General features: G+C 46.4%; 1 protein-coding gene across 6 annotated transcripts in view; it reads left to right on the top strand.

Annotated features, from left to right (window-relative positions):
* The window catches only part of NRF1 (nuclear respiratory factor 1), a 122,801-nt gene extending 112,844 nt beyond the window's left edge, over positions 1-9,957 (top strand). For 4 of the 6 annotated variants that reach the window (XR_011256501.1, XM_069586950.1, XM_069586951.1 and 1 more), the window contains 2 exons: positions 7,208-7,249; positions 9,521-9,844. Coding sequence is in view for 4 of the 6 variants with exons in the window: in XM_069586950.1 (XP_069443051.1) it covers positions 7,208-7,249; positions 9,521-9,684 (206 nt within the window). In the remaining 2 variants the exon portion in view is untranslated. Of the gene's footprint in view, positions 1-7,207; positions 7,250-9,520 lie in introns of those variants that run through there. The other 2 variants (XM_069586953.1, XM_069586954.1) reach the window with 2 other exon arrangements.
* Positions 9,958-15,880: the final 5,923 nt, after the last annotated feature.

Here is a 15,880-nt window from a genome sequence, read left to right on the forward strand (position 1 = left end):
GTAACTTAGGTAATAACAATAGATGATTTCACTTTCTTATTTATTCCTCTCCTTTCCAGTCACAGTCACAGGCACCCCATTTAAGCCAGCATTTTCCTAATACATACAGTTCACTTTCTTATGCGTAAACCACAGAAAGCATTACATTGTGAATTTTTCCTTTCAGCTTTAAGAATTATTGCTCTTTCACCAACTGTTATGTTTACTTGATAACTTATTTGTTTAGCTACTTTTCTCTCACAACCATCAATGTTTTTCCCCAAACTAAAAGATATTTCTATGACCAACTAGAAAGGCCTTTGGACTGAAAGGTTCAGTTACAGCAAACAACAATTCCCAAAGGTTTCCCAGATTGTGAGAGCAAATGAAAGGCCCATTCTTCCTCAGGCTGTCTGTCCCGCTCTGTCTTGTCATGGCGTGGGGTGGGGGAGGGCAGTCTGTGGTTCTGGGTGACCCTGACTAGGCTTGCAACTCTGAGCTCTGCTGGGCTCCAGCGTGTGCTATTAGTTTTGGGGTTTAGAAGTTTATCAGCATGGTGATATCATATCATACCGTCCCTGATCATATAGTTAACAGTCTTAATATTGATTAGTGGTTTAGCCTAGGTTGTGTCTTTACTGCTATACCAAATCGGCAGCTGTTTCATATATGTCATCATGTGGTTCCAGTGCCTGTGCTGACCATCGCTGCATTCAGAAAGGAAGCAGCCCACCAGTCCGTCTGCCCTGATTTCATGGCTTTTATCTCTAATCTTTGCATCTTTGAAGGCCTTTGGCGAATGATGTGCTTCCTGGCAGGAGCAAATCGCAGCTGAAAGGAGATCTGCACTGTCTCTGCTTTCCTTTCTGCTTCCTGAGAGCTGTAGTCTAACATCTGTGACCCCAGCCAGACTTCATCAGACTTCTCATTCCAAGTCACCTGGGAAAGCAGCTGACATTTAGTGTTCACCTACTGTGTGCCAGGCACTGTGCCAGACTCTGCCCACATTAGCACATCTAGTTCTCAAGAACCCTGAGAGTATTAGTAATTACCATTTTATGTAGGAGGAAAGTGGGACTTCATAAGCCTGTAAGTGGCAGAGCCAGGATTCTTTCTGACTGGGAAGCTAATGGAAATAAAAGCACCTGTTCTACCTTCACATCAAATGCACCTGAACTGCCTACAGCATTCGGCTGCTGCCTTAAGAGTGTTGTGGGGAGAATGGTACTCATTCCAAAGTGGAGTAAAAGGCTTCGGGCCACAGAGACCAAAGCTAAGGGGAATGTAATCAAGTTTCTGAAAATCATGAAGAACGTGATCAACTGTCATATTCAGGTATTAACGTCTACTGTGTTCAAGTTGTTCACTGTTCAAGAACATCGTCCTGCCAAGATCTAAGTAAGCAGTGTTTGTATAGAGAAAAACAATAACTATTTGGGAACAGGTTAGCACAGATCTGGTGCCAAATGAGTGGTGAAGCAATAAAATCCCCGGAAGGAGAGAACCTGGTGGGCTGTTCTGTCTGGAGGAACCCCTGAAAGACGGGGAAAGAACAGGACATAGGTTGGCAGGGGTAATTCTAGGCAGAGAGACCTGCCTGAGTAAATACATGTGGTGGCTAAGGTATACTGAGGAGACGGGTACAGTTGTGATGAAGGCATAAGGTAGAGTCTTTGTGGGAAAGGCTATTACAATTCCTCATCTGTTAGCTATTTGGAGTTTATTTTCCCTTAGTAGGGAGCCACTAAAAAAGGCGGGGCGAGTTGGAGTAGCTGTTGTCAAACAATACCAAGATTTAGCTAACTATGATGTATAGACTTATTCATCAGATCTCAAAATGCTGCTGCTGCTACTAAGTCGCTTCAGTCGTGTCTGACTCTGTGCTGCCCCATAGACGGCAGCCCACCAGGCTCCCCCATCCCTGGGGTTCTCCAGGCTGGAGTGGGTTGCCATTTCCTTCTCCAGTGCATGAAAGTGAAAAGTGAAAGTGAGGTCGCTCAGTCGTGTCCAACTCTTAGCGACCCCATGAACTGCAGCCTACTGGGCTCCTCCGTCCATGGGATTTTCCAGGCAAGAGTACTGGAGTGGGGTGCCATAAATGAATTCCCGTCAGTAAATAAATTCCAGTTAAATGCATATATGTGTGTGAGAGAAAGAGATTCATCACGTGGTAGGTAAGTGATAGAACTCATTACCTCAGAAGAGGTCAGGAATAGAGTAGATCAGCTCATGAATGATGAATCCAGAGTGTGCAGGGCAGTGACCCTAACGTTCAGTTATTCTCGCTGGCGCCCATGGTCTACCACAAAGGCTCCCCTCGTGACACGTTCAGAGACAGACCACTGCAGAACCCGTTTTGCAGAAAACAAGGAAAAGCAAATATCTTAATTTTCAGAATGTGTGTCCCGATGTCCATCGTGTGGAAGTTTCAGAAGATCCCTCTGGCTTCTGTCTGGGGAGCAGAGAGTGCACTGGAGCCAGGGCTGACGCAGGGCAATCTGAAGGGAAGCTAACATGTAGTCCAGGCGAGAGAGGATAGGAGTTCACCCGGGGGATCAGCGGCCGATGTGGCTGTGTTCTGGGTTTATGTTTGAAATGAGAGAATTTGCTGATGAATTGCGTGAGAAGTCAGAGATGGCCTGACTTCCAAGTTTTGGGCCTGAGCAACTAAAAGAATGTAATTGCTATTTGTTAAGATGGGAGGAGTGTATTTGACCATTTGGGCTCAAGAATGATATCCAACTGGTAGAAAAATAGAGCAGGGTCAGGTCTCCTCTTTTCTGTTCTGGGGCCAGCAGTTCCTCCAGGATTTGGGGGCTGACTGCTATTGGACTTCCCTGGTGGCTCAGACGATAAAATGTCTGTCTACAGTGCGGGAGACCTGGGTTCGATCCCTGGGTCGGGAAGAATCCTGGAGAAGGAAATGCCAACCCACTCCAGTACTCTTGCCTAGAAAATCCAACGGACAGAGGAGCCTAGTGTCCATGGGGTCGCAAAGAGTTGGACACGACTGAGCAGCTTCACTTTCGCTTGCTATTGGCCAAGGAAACCCTTGCACTGGGGCCTGAAATTCCCAAGGCTCTTTTGGCCTCTTTTCCCATTTTTGCCAATTCTGTAAACCATACCAAGAAGCCTGAGAGGAGAGGCAGCAGTGAGCCCAAAAGGAACTGTCCTCTCCCTTCTAGGTCCCTGCTGGCTGTAGTGGTCAATGGTAAAGGCTTGCCGGTTCCTGCAGAGACTCCCAGCGCCTTGCCTTACCACCGGCTCGGCCACTCAGTCTCCCTCAGTCCATGTTTTGTTTTGTTTAAATAAACTTTTTATCCGTATGCTTTGGAATTTAAAGAAAGGGGGGGATTGGATTTTCTAAACTGAAGAACTCTATGGTTTCTTACAGCTTTGAAAGATGAGGTACTAGAGATTGGGGTACTAAAAGCTCCAGGTTTTTATAAGTATGCGCTTTTATGGTAAGCCCATGGTTCTGCCAATAGGACTTGCCTATCATTTGTGAAAGGGAAGAATACCTGCCCTGCCTGCTGCTCCAGAGTCTCAGCAGGAAGCTAGTGCTGTGCAGTGGGGTTGAGAAGACTTTGAAAAGCACTGTACAAATGCCAGGAGAGCTTTCTTACTAGGGTTGTGCAGGGTCTCTGTGAAAAACAAAAAGGAGAACTTCACATCCCTAATGTAGAATGGGAAAGGTTTCCTGTTGCTTAATCAATCGAAATGACCCAGAATACAAGCTGAGATTAACATACGCCTTCTAGATTAGGGCTAATCAGGGGCAGGCTGAGCAGATGCAGGGACAATCCTGGCCTGATTACTGAACCTCAGCATTTTAATCATCTCTCTTGCAAGGGCAGCCGGCCGATTTAGTGCGCACTGGGTTTCTAAGCCTCTAGCCCCCTCCCCCTTTCTTTGCCATGGACATAAAGGCTGCTAGGTCAGAGACACTGAGACGATTTAATCTAACCTCATGTCAGAGTGGCTGTGTGTGAGATTCTAAAGTCCTCACAGTGGAATGGTAATGCACGCATTTAAGGTAGAGGCGGGCTGAAACTGTGTGTAGAGAAGGCATTCGAGGTTATGAAATACCCTGTATATGGGATCTCTTCAAGGAGCTTTTTAGACATGAAGTCACTGTCACTAGTCATTCAGTCTCGAGACGGCTTTGTGTGGGAGTCATCACCCAGTTGTTAAAGGCCAAATTTACTCCTTCCCAAGCTGTGAAGTACAGAATATGAAATCTTTTAAAATGGTTTTATTTGGATGAGCTTTGAATGTAGTTGTTTCTGTATCGCTTTTTCTGGAAACTTCCTAATCACCTGAAGGCTCACCCACATCAGTCATTCTGTCCCGGGGTTGGGGGGAAGGTAGACACCTGTGCAATCTCAGAAGGCAGGTTTCATTCAACTGTGTAGAAAACACCTGTTCATTGCTAGAGACTTAAATACGAAGATTCCATCTTTCCCTTAAGGAATTTACAGTTTCCTTGGAGATAAGACAAGTAACCAGTGATAAAGTATATGACCATCACCTCCTCCATGGAGACCAGGGCAAAGTGCTGTGGGCCCTTGGGAGAAGAGGAGCTCAGACAGGAGGAGGAGAGACTGCAGCTGAGAGCTGAAGGAAGAATAGAAGCCCATTCAAGGAACAAGCCAAGGACAGTCATTCCAGGCAGAAGTCAGAAAGTGTGCACACCATGGAGGCAGATGTGGAAAGAGCCTCAATCAAGTCGTTCACCTTCCTGGAATGTACAGTGGGTGGGGATCACCAGGCTGAACTAACTGAGCAACAGGGGCTGATGTGAAGGGCTGCAATACCTCCAAAGGGATTTGGACTTTATATTCCACAGGCCATTGGAAACCAGTGAAGAATTATAAAAGAGGGGAACAAAATCAGTTTCTGTTCAAAAGATTATTCCAGTTATAGCAGTGTCAGCCAGTTTGAATTTCTGCATTTGAGTCCTTTTCCACTTTATTTTAGGGCAAATCTTCCATGATACTAAAAAATGTTTCAACAACAGTGTGGGACATGGACCCACATCATAGGTAACCCAAACACATCATAAACCAGTAAGAAAGAGATTTAATTCTAACAATTCTTCCAGTTTCTCTCCATCCCAGCACTGACCCAGGACAGTTGCTCGTAGTCAGGAAGAAGGTCCCACTCATAGTATTCAGTGTATTCGTAAAGTCTGTAACTTGTCTAGAGCTTTTGGAACTGAATCAGTCTCAGAAGCAAGAACAGTGAAATAAGACTGATCTTTGCTTCTGGTTTTGGTTGCTGTTTGCTAGCAGTACTCTTGCCTGGAGAATCCCATGGACAGACGAGCCTGGTGGGCTGCAGACCATGGGGTCGCGAAGAGTCTGACACAACTGAGCAACTTCACTTTCACGCATTGGAGAAGGAAATGGCAACCCACTCCAGTGTTCTTGCCTGGAGAATCCCAGGGACGGGGGAGCCTGGTGGGCTGCCGTCTCTGGGGTCACACAGAGTTGGACACGACTGAAGCGACTTAGCAGCAGCAGCAGCAGCAGCAGCTGCATGCGGGTTCTTGGAGCTGTCCTGGTTTTGCCACAGGGTGTTTGGCAAAAAACGTTACTTCATTAACTGTCTGTTTTGACCAGAAGAGAGGATGAAAGTGATGATGAAGATCCGCTAGGATGATGGAAGGGGGTCTTGGTCTTCACATATTCACATATACTCAGGCCCATTCCTGCAGTCTAGATAACCAGGGACTAGAGCCCAGCCACACGCTGGTTAGGGCCCGCAATAAAATCCCTTGACCTGCTGCCCTTGAGGCTGTGCTGATGCCAGTATTTGGCATACCTTGTACCTCATACTAAACATGAACCAGAGCCAGGCCTGGCCTTGAAGGAGCCCTCAATCTAGGGCTCAATCTAGGTTGATGGGGAAGACCTATCTACATGCATTAACCAGACCTAGCCAGATTATATCCTACTGTCCAGTGCTTACTGAGAATCCCAAGGAGGCTGCTCTCAGTATTGACTAGAGCTGGGATAGGCTTCCAAGAGGGGGGTTTTAAAGGGGAAGGTGTGAGCAATAAGGGAATTACAGGTAGCAAACAGCTTGAGCAAAGGCCCAGAGAAAGGAAGGTTACCAGTGTGTTAGAGAATTGAGAATAGTCTAGGGGATGCCCAGAGCACAGGGAATGAGGGAAGTAAGGCTGGACAAATCACAAGAGTCCTGAATGCCAGGCCCAACATTTGAACTTTACTATCGGCTTTGGGAACCTTTTAACTAGCGTCAGGGAATTTGAAAAGTTTGAGCTTGGGGAATGACATGTTATAAAAAGATAACTTGGGTGGCAGAAAGGAGTGAATGGAAAAGGGAATTGACTAGAGAGATGTGAAAGCCATTTGCAAAGGTCTAGGTGAAAAACATTGAACCCAACAGCCTTCTGAAGCTGATGTATGGGCTGGCCCTCTCCTTCCCCTTTCAGGCCCCAGCATGGCAGTGTGAGGACTGTGGGCCATGCCTTCTATTCTCATTAACACATAGCAGGGTAAGCCTGGAATCCTAAAAACGTTGACTTTGTTACTGAAACCCTGAACAAACGGATACATACAAGCCTTGAAGTGAAGTGGCTCAGTCGTGTCCAACTCTTTGTGACCCCATGGACTGTAGCCCTTCAGGCTCCTCTGTCCATGGGATTCTCCAGGCCAGAATACTGGAGTGGGTAGCCATTCCCTTCTCCAGGGAATCTTCTCAACACAAAGATCAAACCCAGGTCTTCCGCAATGGTCTGAGCCACCAGGGAAGCATCAACAAATACTTATTTCCAAACTGTCAACAGTTATCCCTGGAAAACAATTAGATACAATTTAACATTGTAAATTTGACATGTTATTTTATGTTTGATTTTTTTTTTTTGCATTAGGAAATATTCTGATAAAACATCCCTTTTTACAATTAATTTTTATTTTCATCAAAGTGATACACAGTTTTAAATGACAAAAAGAACTAAAAGGCCTTAAAATATATGTACGCCAGAGGCAACACTCCATGTTCTTTTTTCTGGTATGTATGTGTATTATTCTAAATAATAGTCATATTATTTCTTGAGTTGAGACATTATCACAATTTTCAATAACTCAATTTCTATGTTTATATTGTTATAAACATAAAATTTTTATAAAGGTAAAACTTGTTCACTGCCACGACGAGTGGGTATGGTTAATCCTTGCTTTTTTTTCTTCTACTTTTTAAGGAGTAATCACCGGTTCTACCCAATTCTGGAAGACCCCTCGAGGTACTCTATCCCACAAGCTCATGCCACATCCCCTGTGCCCTCCAGACGTACTGCACAGCCCCCGTCCTGGGCCCTCCTCCTGTCCCCAAGCTCCCTACAGTGGGTTCTCTGTCTCCTGGACCCCACAGCCACTTATTTCTTAAGTTTTCCTGTCTCATTTCTTTGGGGAACAACCTTCAGAGCGTCCAAAGAAAGTGTGCACAGGTAGCCGGCTTTTACAGCCCTTACAAGTTTGAGGAGGTGTTTATTCTGTCCCCACACTTAATTGGCGTGGGTGTCATTTCATGGGCTGGGGAGAGAATTCTAGGCTGAAAGCATTTTCTCTGAGGTTTGAAGCCTCTGCTCCATCATCATCTAGCCTCCAGGCTTGCTTTTGAGAAATCCAATAATGATTTCCAGTTCTTTGTATGTGACTTTTTTTTTTTTAAACCCTTTCTCAAATCCTTTGGGATCTCTGCTTTACCCTTAGTGTTCTGAAATTTTACAAAGCTGTGTCTTAGCGTCCGGATCTTTTTTCTTCTGTTCTGCTGGGTATCTAATGGGCCTTTTCAATCTGAAACTCATGGTTTTCAGTTCTAGAGATTTACTTGCAATGTGTCTGATAATTTCCTACCTTGTGTTTTTTCTAGTCTCTAGAAATCTCTTTTATCAGAGGTTGGATCTCTTAAGGTTTCCTACTTTCCATCTTTTAATCTCTTCTGCTCTCTAGAAGGTTTCCTTGACTTTACCGTCTCCTCTTTCTGTGGAATGTATTTCATCTATTTGATTTCTTTAACAAATTTTCTCTCATTTTAATAAAAGTATCCGTTTGTATGATACAAATCTTTTCTGTCTCTGAAGATATTAGAGTTAGGGCCATTTGTTTTTGTGTCTGCTCCCCACGTTGTCTGTAGCCTCTTGTTCCTTGAGAGTGAGGCACTGAAACACAGCTGCTGGGCTGTGCAGGGCAGAGCTGGGCGGCCTGCAGGCCTCAGGGTGGTTAAGTATCAGGACTGCAGGCCTGATACTTTCATTGTCTCCACACCCCCGGCCCCTCCCCTCCCCACCCACCAGATACCTCATAGATCTTCTCTGCGGCTTCTCCAGGTCAGCTTCTCAACACAGTGGATGAACTTCAGGTGTCTAGTCAACAAAGACCTGGGTGTTGGGATTGGTAGGACCTACTGGTCCAGTCAGTTGAATACAAACTGTCAGCTAACTCCTATCTTTTGCTTCTTCCTCTCATTCTGCAGTAGCTGAGCCTCCATGCCCTGAGAACTCCAGGACACAGGATGTGCAGCTTCCCCTTCTTTAATGTCAGAACCACTTTATATATGCTCTGCATCTCCCAGAAGTATACTGGGTTGGCCCAAAAGTTTGTGTTTTCCCTAAGATGCTATTTAAAAACCCAAATCAACTTTTTGGCCAACCCAATATATTGCCATCTCTTATTCATATCTCTTTTTTTCTCCTTCACTATAATTTTTGTTTTATGAGGAAGAAGAATTTTATATGTGCATTTATTCTGTCTTATTTAATTGGAAATTCTTTTTTTTTAATGTCATATAAAATTGTCAGTTTTCCTTTCTTTGGAAGGACTGCCCTTTTCTGAAATTATTCACTTCTTCCTCTCTTTCTACTAAACACTTCTTTTTACTGTGAAATAATAGTGACATTAGGAGGTAGTTGGGATTTTTTTAAGTTGACCCCAGAATTTATTTAAAATTCCTACTGGTCTATGAAATCTAAAATCATAAAATTAACGACCTAGGCTTTAGGAAAAAAAAAAAAAAAAGCTGACCCAGAAGAGAGGGACAATGGCCAGAAGGCAGGCTAAGTTTAAGGGAGAGGTTTTTTCAAGCTGAGAGAAACTTGAGCATAGGCAGAAAGAGGGTTGAAGTCAGTGTAGCAGAATATCCAAGAACGTGAATGGTGGTCCCTCCTAGAGAGGAGGGCAGTCAGAAGAGACAGGCTTGTTGGGAGGAGAATTCGTCCCTGAGGGGTCTGTGCGAGCCTCCTAAAGTTGGAGAGAGGCAGGCAGGCGGGGTCATCTCTTGGCACATTGGGGAGGCCCTGTTCTGAGGCATGTTTCTGTACCTTCTCCACATCCTCTTTCCTGATAGTCTGTTTTAAAGAATTAAAATGGGGTGGGGAAAGGGATGTCTTTGTGCCTGGACAGTGGGTATGCAGTTACCTGCGGCTGCAGACAGTGAGGGCTGGAGCTGATTGCCCTGTCCAGCCAGCATCTGGGAACCTATGCCCAGCACTGACGGTCTCCCCTTGTCTCCCCAGGACTGGTCCAGATCCCTGTGAGCATGTACCAGACTGTGGTGACCAGCCTCGCCCAGGGTAACGGGCCGGTGCAGGTGGCCATGGCCCCTGTGACCACCAGGATATCGGACAGCGCAGTCACCATGGACGGCCAGGCTGTGGAGGTGGTGACGTTGGAACAGTGACATGCAGCCATGCCATGGCATCATTTTCTAGTCTACTTCAAAATTTTTTACACGTTTGCAGAGGTGCAATCAAATGGAATTAAGTCTCTCGACTTTGGAAGAAAAGTTTTGTTAACCTTTTTTTTAAAAAGGAAGAAAGGCAGTGGATTTTGGAATTGCATTTTTTAAAAAGCACCACTCTTGATTTCCTGGGATTGGTGGAAACAGATACTGCGTTGTCAACTTCACGGTCCCGAAAAAGCCAAATTGTGGCAGGACTTCTTTCTGCGGAAACGTGTGTATACTTCGGTGTGTGTATGTGTGAGTGTGAATATATGTATATGTGTACATATGGATATACACATTTACATATATGTATAAAGTATATATATATATGTGTATATATATATATATATATAAAAGAAACCCGCATGGAATTATCTGTATGAAATCAAGGTGAGCTGTGGAAAAATAATTCACCCAGTTTAGTGGGTGTAGGGTACGTGGCCAGACAGCCACCTGGTTTTGTTCATACCAGGGTCATGCGTTGAGCTACTGACAAACTCAGGCAGAGGTGACCACGCCCTTCACCAAAGCTGCCTCCCAGTGGCCACCCAGAACTCTCCCTGCTGGACTCACCTGAGAACGGAGGTTCCGGATTGGGGTGAGGTCCAGAAACTGTGCTTGCAAGATCAAGGGGCCACGTGGTCTGGCAGCTGAGACGCTCCTCGGGCTGGCCCAGATGCTGACCTTGCCACAGGCAAATGAAATGTCTTTAAAGCTCCCAGGCAGGACCGAGAGGGTTTTCTTCAGCCTCCCATCTCCTCCCCTCCCCAGGAAACCTTCTCGATCTCACGACTATTAACCCGTCGCTTTGGTTTTAAGGTCAGTCCTCAATTGGTCATGTATATGAACTGAAGGTGACAGAAGTATTAAAGGTTTGAGGAGTGTGTGCGTGTGCTTGTGGGTGTGTGCATTGTGGAGAGAGAATGAGGGGGTGAGAGGAGTTGGAAGGGGAAAGGAAGGAGGGAGAGAAAAATCTTTTAAAGACCAGGGTGCACCGATGGGAGCAACTTTTTCCCTTCCTGTGACTTCCTGTAGCTTAACAGAGGAGACGAGAACTGACAGGGGCTCCTGGTGTGAGAAGGCTGGCCGCCAGACTGAGGAGCATTGGAGAGAGAAGGGCTGAGGGTGCTTCCTAAAGTTGGAGAGATCAGGCCCGATCTCAGAATGGACCTTGCAGCTGTCCCAAGGTGCATCGTGCTAGGCCCAGGCCCCACAGCTTCCTTCTCACGGCTGTTAATTGGTCTGGGTGTTCTTTGTAACAAAATTCTGTGATTTCTCAGCCACAAGCCCTGAGTCTCCAGGGGTTAAATTCACCTGACTTTTTGACAGGCCAAATCTCTGCTCCTTGAATACAGGGACGACTCTTCCTCGCTCCTCCTGGGCGCCCCCCCGCCCCACCCCTGCCACTCCCGTGTGTGACTGTGTATTTAATTTTTTTTTTTTTTAACGCAACATTAAAAAGATTCTTCACATCTTGCTCAGCCTTTGAGAAAAGTTTCAGATTCTTGTATTTGCTTGTTTTATATAAAACTATCCAGTGTTCTTTGTATTTTTTTTTTCCTGTACGTAATGGGGGGAGGGAAGGGAAATTTACATAAAACAGTCCTAGTTCTACAATTTGTTATTTTTTTAATTATCATTTTTTATCATCGTTGTGAAACTGTCCAGGGGCTTTAAAGTCCGTGTTCCTTTGTGGTGAAATACCCTCCTGATAGTTTGAGAAATTGCCAAGAAGAAGAAAAGCAGAACCCCAGTAGCAGAGCATGGATTCTGTGTCGTTTTCCATTCTGTCTATTACTGCCTCATTCAATAAATAGTTAACAGTGTGGCAACAGGAAGTGGACTGTTCATCTGTGGAGGAGCACTTAGCCTCTTAGGAGCTCTCTTTGGGGCTGGCTTATTCCGCTTTGGAAAAGGAATAGGTGCTTCTATTCAAGCTCAGTGATCTTTGAACCGTGTTCCTTGGTGTTGCAGAGCCCTATAAGGGGAGTGCGGGAGTGGAAGGGGGTGGTTCCTGCCTGTCTTCCCTCACCAGAACGTCTCTGTTGAATCAGTTTTACAAAATGCTGTCCAGGGGGGTTATGGCGGGGGGGCATCTAGTTTAAAAATTCCTAAAGATGGTTTGAAAACCTCTTCTCTGGAGTTCCTTTTTTAGGGGTTAATTGCATTCCACATTAAAATCAGGGTGGGTGGCGGCACTTGTCCATCTGTGTCCTCCCCACATGAGTGTTGCTCAGTATTGCAGTGGATTTTCCTTCTTGAAGTGGGGCCCCTGCCTTTGTTCCCTTAAGGCCTCCCTCCTTGGCTTCTCTCGCAGCTCACTACTTTAAAGTGGCAGCTGTCATTCTTCTACCCATACCTCCTGCCACACCCCCAGCTTCGGGCCCTTGCTAAACCTCCCAGTGGTTCTGCACTCCCACGCTTATGCCCACTGCTTTCCTCAGCTCAAAATGATGCTCTCCTTGACACCTCCATCACCCCTTTCTTTCCTTTTGTTAGGTGTTTGGGTCTGTTTCCTGGTAATAAAGATTACAATAGTTGAATGCAGGAGGCCAGACATGTTTTCCTTGCTGACTGACAGTGGCTCAATAAAGCCAGTGCCACCCTTCTCCCTTCTTCTTACCCAAATGGCACATCATCATCTATTGTCACCAGAGAGGGTGAGCCAGAGAAAGGATTGGTGGCAGCCAGATCAAGCAGACGTCATTGCCATTGGGCACCCCTGCAACAGATGGTTGTCTAGAGTACCGCTGTGGGGATGGTGTCTCTGCATAGGCAACAGTAATTCTGTTTGCCTGGCAAGACCCAGACGCTGCCTGTTCAGCATGTGTTGAAACTCTGTTTGGTGGGGCTGATGGAAAACTTCACTTCCGTTACTACCCACATCACCAGCAGGCTGCTGACTCAGCTGCCGACAGGGCCCCTGCAGGTGGAATCAGCGAGTAAAGGGGAAGCCGTTCCATTGTGAGAGGGGAAGGAGTGATGGAGATGGGCACAGTGGAGAGCATCTCTAAAGAGTGGCCCCTCCTGAGTGCTCGTGGACTGTCACCAAGCAGGAGGAACACGGGCCCTGCAGTCCTGTCTTTTAAATTTTCCAGAGAAACTGAGGAGTCCAGATTTGTGCATGAATCTCCCGATTTCAACAACAAATTAAAAGTCTTTTACATAGTCTGCCAGCAAAAGAAAACCCACCTGTAGACCAGCTCTGGCCCCAGGCATCAGTTTTACTTTAGTGAATGCCTACCATGTGCCAGGTGAATGAAGCATAGCAGTTGCCCAAGAAACAGGATGAGACGAGATGTTTTTGTGTGACCAGACTGCGGCAGCCCAGTGTGATAAGGTGCCATCTGGACAGAGGGATGTGGCAGCAGGGGTTCTGTTAGCTCATTTTGTCTGCTCAAGCGTCCTCTGCAATGAGTAGTTTATCATCTAGGCTCCAGACAAGGATCTGGTGCTCACCGAAACCAAGACCCCAGGCTCAGAGTTCTTGGCTTTAAGTCCTGCATCTGAGAAGATCCATTGGCGATGCTGGTGACCAGTGGAGCCACCTGAGCTGAGATGAGTGAGCTGAGGAGAACCAGAAGAGCAGGGAAGAGAAGGGGCTGCTCACCCTGTAAGAAGAGCCCCAGCCGCCAGTGAGCCCTGGGCCTCACTCAGACCCAGACAAGGCTCATTTCCTGCCACTTGTCATGTCGAAGAGGGCCTGTTTCTGCATTTACCTTCCTTCCCATCTGCTGCTGTTCCTCTTCTCTCCTCTATCAGCACCCCTCCCAGCCCCCTGCAAAGTATCAGCTGTAGATGGGGTAACTCTGGGCCTGTGGTAGGTCCTTTTGGTATCGGGAGGAATGTCGAAGCTTATCTGGAGCAGAGGCTTCGTGGGCTGAGGAAGACAAGCCCACATTTCCCCTTGCACCTCCATCTCAGTGGGCTGTGGGCCGCCCAGGTCATCAGGCCAGGCCAGCCTGTGGCCTCCGCACAGCTTGTTCTCAGATGCCAGCGTCAAGGACACCCATTAGTGCATCCCATCTGGCCTCTGCTGTTTGCTACAGGTTGGCAGCTGTTGGAAAAGATCCACCCGGGACAGTGGAGACAGCCCAGAGGAAGGAGGAGCACAGAGCGGGGAGATAACGGCGTTAGGCCTGGACTCTCAAATAGCTGGAGAATTCTGCTCCCACTGCTGCTGGGCCCCTGAATGAGTCCCCAGCCCACTCTGAATTTGAGTTTCTCCCTCCTGAAAAACCAGTGGGCTGTTAGTGGGTGTTTGTTGAGTACTGGAGTGTATTTCTGCAGAGTTGGAGATGGGGAGGCAAAGGTACCAGGATAATACTCATCTGCAGAGCAGGGCCAGGACCCCCAAAACCCAGTTCTTACCCAGAGCCACCTTGTAAGGCAAGGGCAGGCCTGCGCCCTAGCCCTGTACAAAGGCCTTCCTAGCTCTGGTTTATGAGAACCATGGCCTGTCTGCAGTTAAGAGTGTTTATGTGGTAGCAGTTAGAATAGTGAGCACTTGTACCGCTCTTACAGTGTGCCTTGTTCTAAGAGATTTACGTATACATTAAGTTATTTATTAGTCTTTGCAAAAGTTCTGTTACTATCCCTACTTTACAGATGAGCAAACTGAACCACAAAGATGTTAAGAGGTAGCTTATTTAATACTTGGGGAGGGGAGCTAGAAATATTCCCCAAACTTAATGGCGCTTGTCAATAAAATTGGTGGTGTAACTTAACTGGGTCTCAACTCAAATTTCTTCTGAATTTATTTACCCTTTAAGAAACTAATAATTATCAGTTATTAAATGGCTGCTCTGCACAAGACACTATGCAAAATACTTTACACCTTTATTTCTAATCCTTTCCACAACCTCAGATGGAGGTTAGATTCCACTTTATAGGTGTGGGAGCTGAGACCTGGCCAATCCCGAGAACTAGTGAATGGAGAGCTAGGGTCAGACTACTAAGCCTGCCTCCAGAAGCTCAGCTCTTTGTGCCAACCTCTCAGGGGACAGGTGACATAAAATGAGCTGCACATCTGGATTCCCATGTTTTATATACATAATTTATGGCTGTGCTGGGTCTCCACTGCCATGCAGGCTTTTCTCTAGTTGCAGCAAGAGGGGGCAGTGTACAGCTGGCCAACTCCAGCTGCAGTGTACAGGCTTTTCATTGCAGTGGCGTCTCTTGTTGATGAGCACAGGCTCTGACACGCGGGCCTTCAGTAGTTGTGGCACGTGGTCTCGCGGCTCCCAGGCTCTAGAGCACAGGCTCAGTAGTTGTGGCGCACTAGCCTGGTTGCTTTGCGGGATCTTCCCGGATCAGGGGTTGAACCCATGTCTCCTGCATTGGCAGGCGGATTGTTTACTACAAGCCACTAGGGAAGCCCCTAGATTCTCATTTTTCAAGTAACCTCCAGCTGAGTCCTGAGCTCAGCCCACATGCAGCCTCTCCCAGTGGTCAGTGTGTTCTGAGCAGGAACTAATTTAACCCAAGTGTGCCATACCAGGCGCATCCTTGCAGTGGCTGGGCTTTTTCATCACATGCACACACCCATGCATGCACGCACACACACACCCAAACATACATAGGAACTTGTATACAGGAAGCGACCAGTACATCCCACTGAATGAGAGACCTTAGTTTCCCAGGGGTTCCTTATTTAATCAGAAAAAACAGAACCCCAAAAACATCCATTCCCACGTTCTCATTACTTCCAAATAGTTCTGCAAAAATCCAATGTTAACTTTGTTAAATGTAAAAATAATGTTTGACGTAAAAATGTTGATTTTATTGCTAAGAAAAATCAGCCCTGTGAGATTGTCCCAAGGGTGAAGCATAGTGAAGTTACTGATGCTCGAACACGTTCTTAAGTATGAACAGTCACGTTACGCTTTTTTTTTTTTGTCTGCACTGCATGGCATGCAGATCATAGTTCCCAGACCAGAAATCAAACCTGTGCCCCCTGCAGCAGAAGCTCAGAATCCTAATCAGTGGACCACCAGGGATGTCCGACATTATGCTTTCTTTTAAAAACCCCAGGAGACACTTCCCTGGCATCTGAGTGGTTAAGGCTCCAAGCTTCTACTGCAGTGAGCACAGGTTCAACCTCTGATCAGGGAACTAAGATTCCACATGCCAGGAAGTGTGGCCAGAAAAT

Source organism: Ovis canadensis, chromosome 4, assembly GCF_042477335.2.
Source record: "Ovis canadensis isolate MfBH-ARS-UI-01 breed Bighorn chromosome 4, ARS-UI_OviCan_v2, whole genome shotgun sequence".
Lineage (NCBI taxonomy): Eukaryota > Metazoa > Chordata > Mammalia > Artiodactyla > Bovidae > Ovis > Ovis canadensis.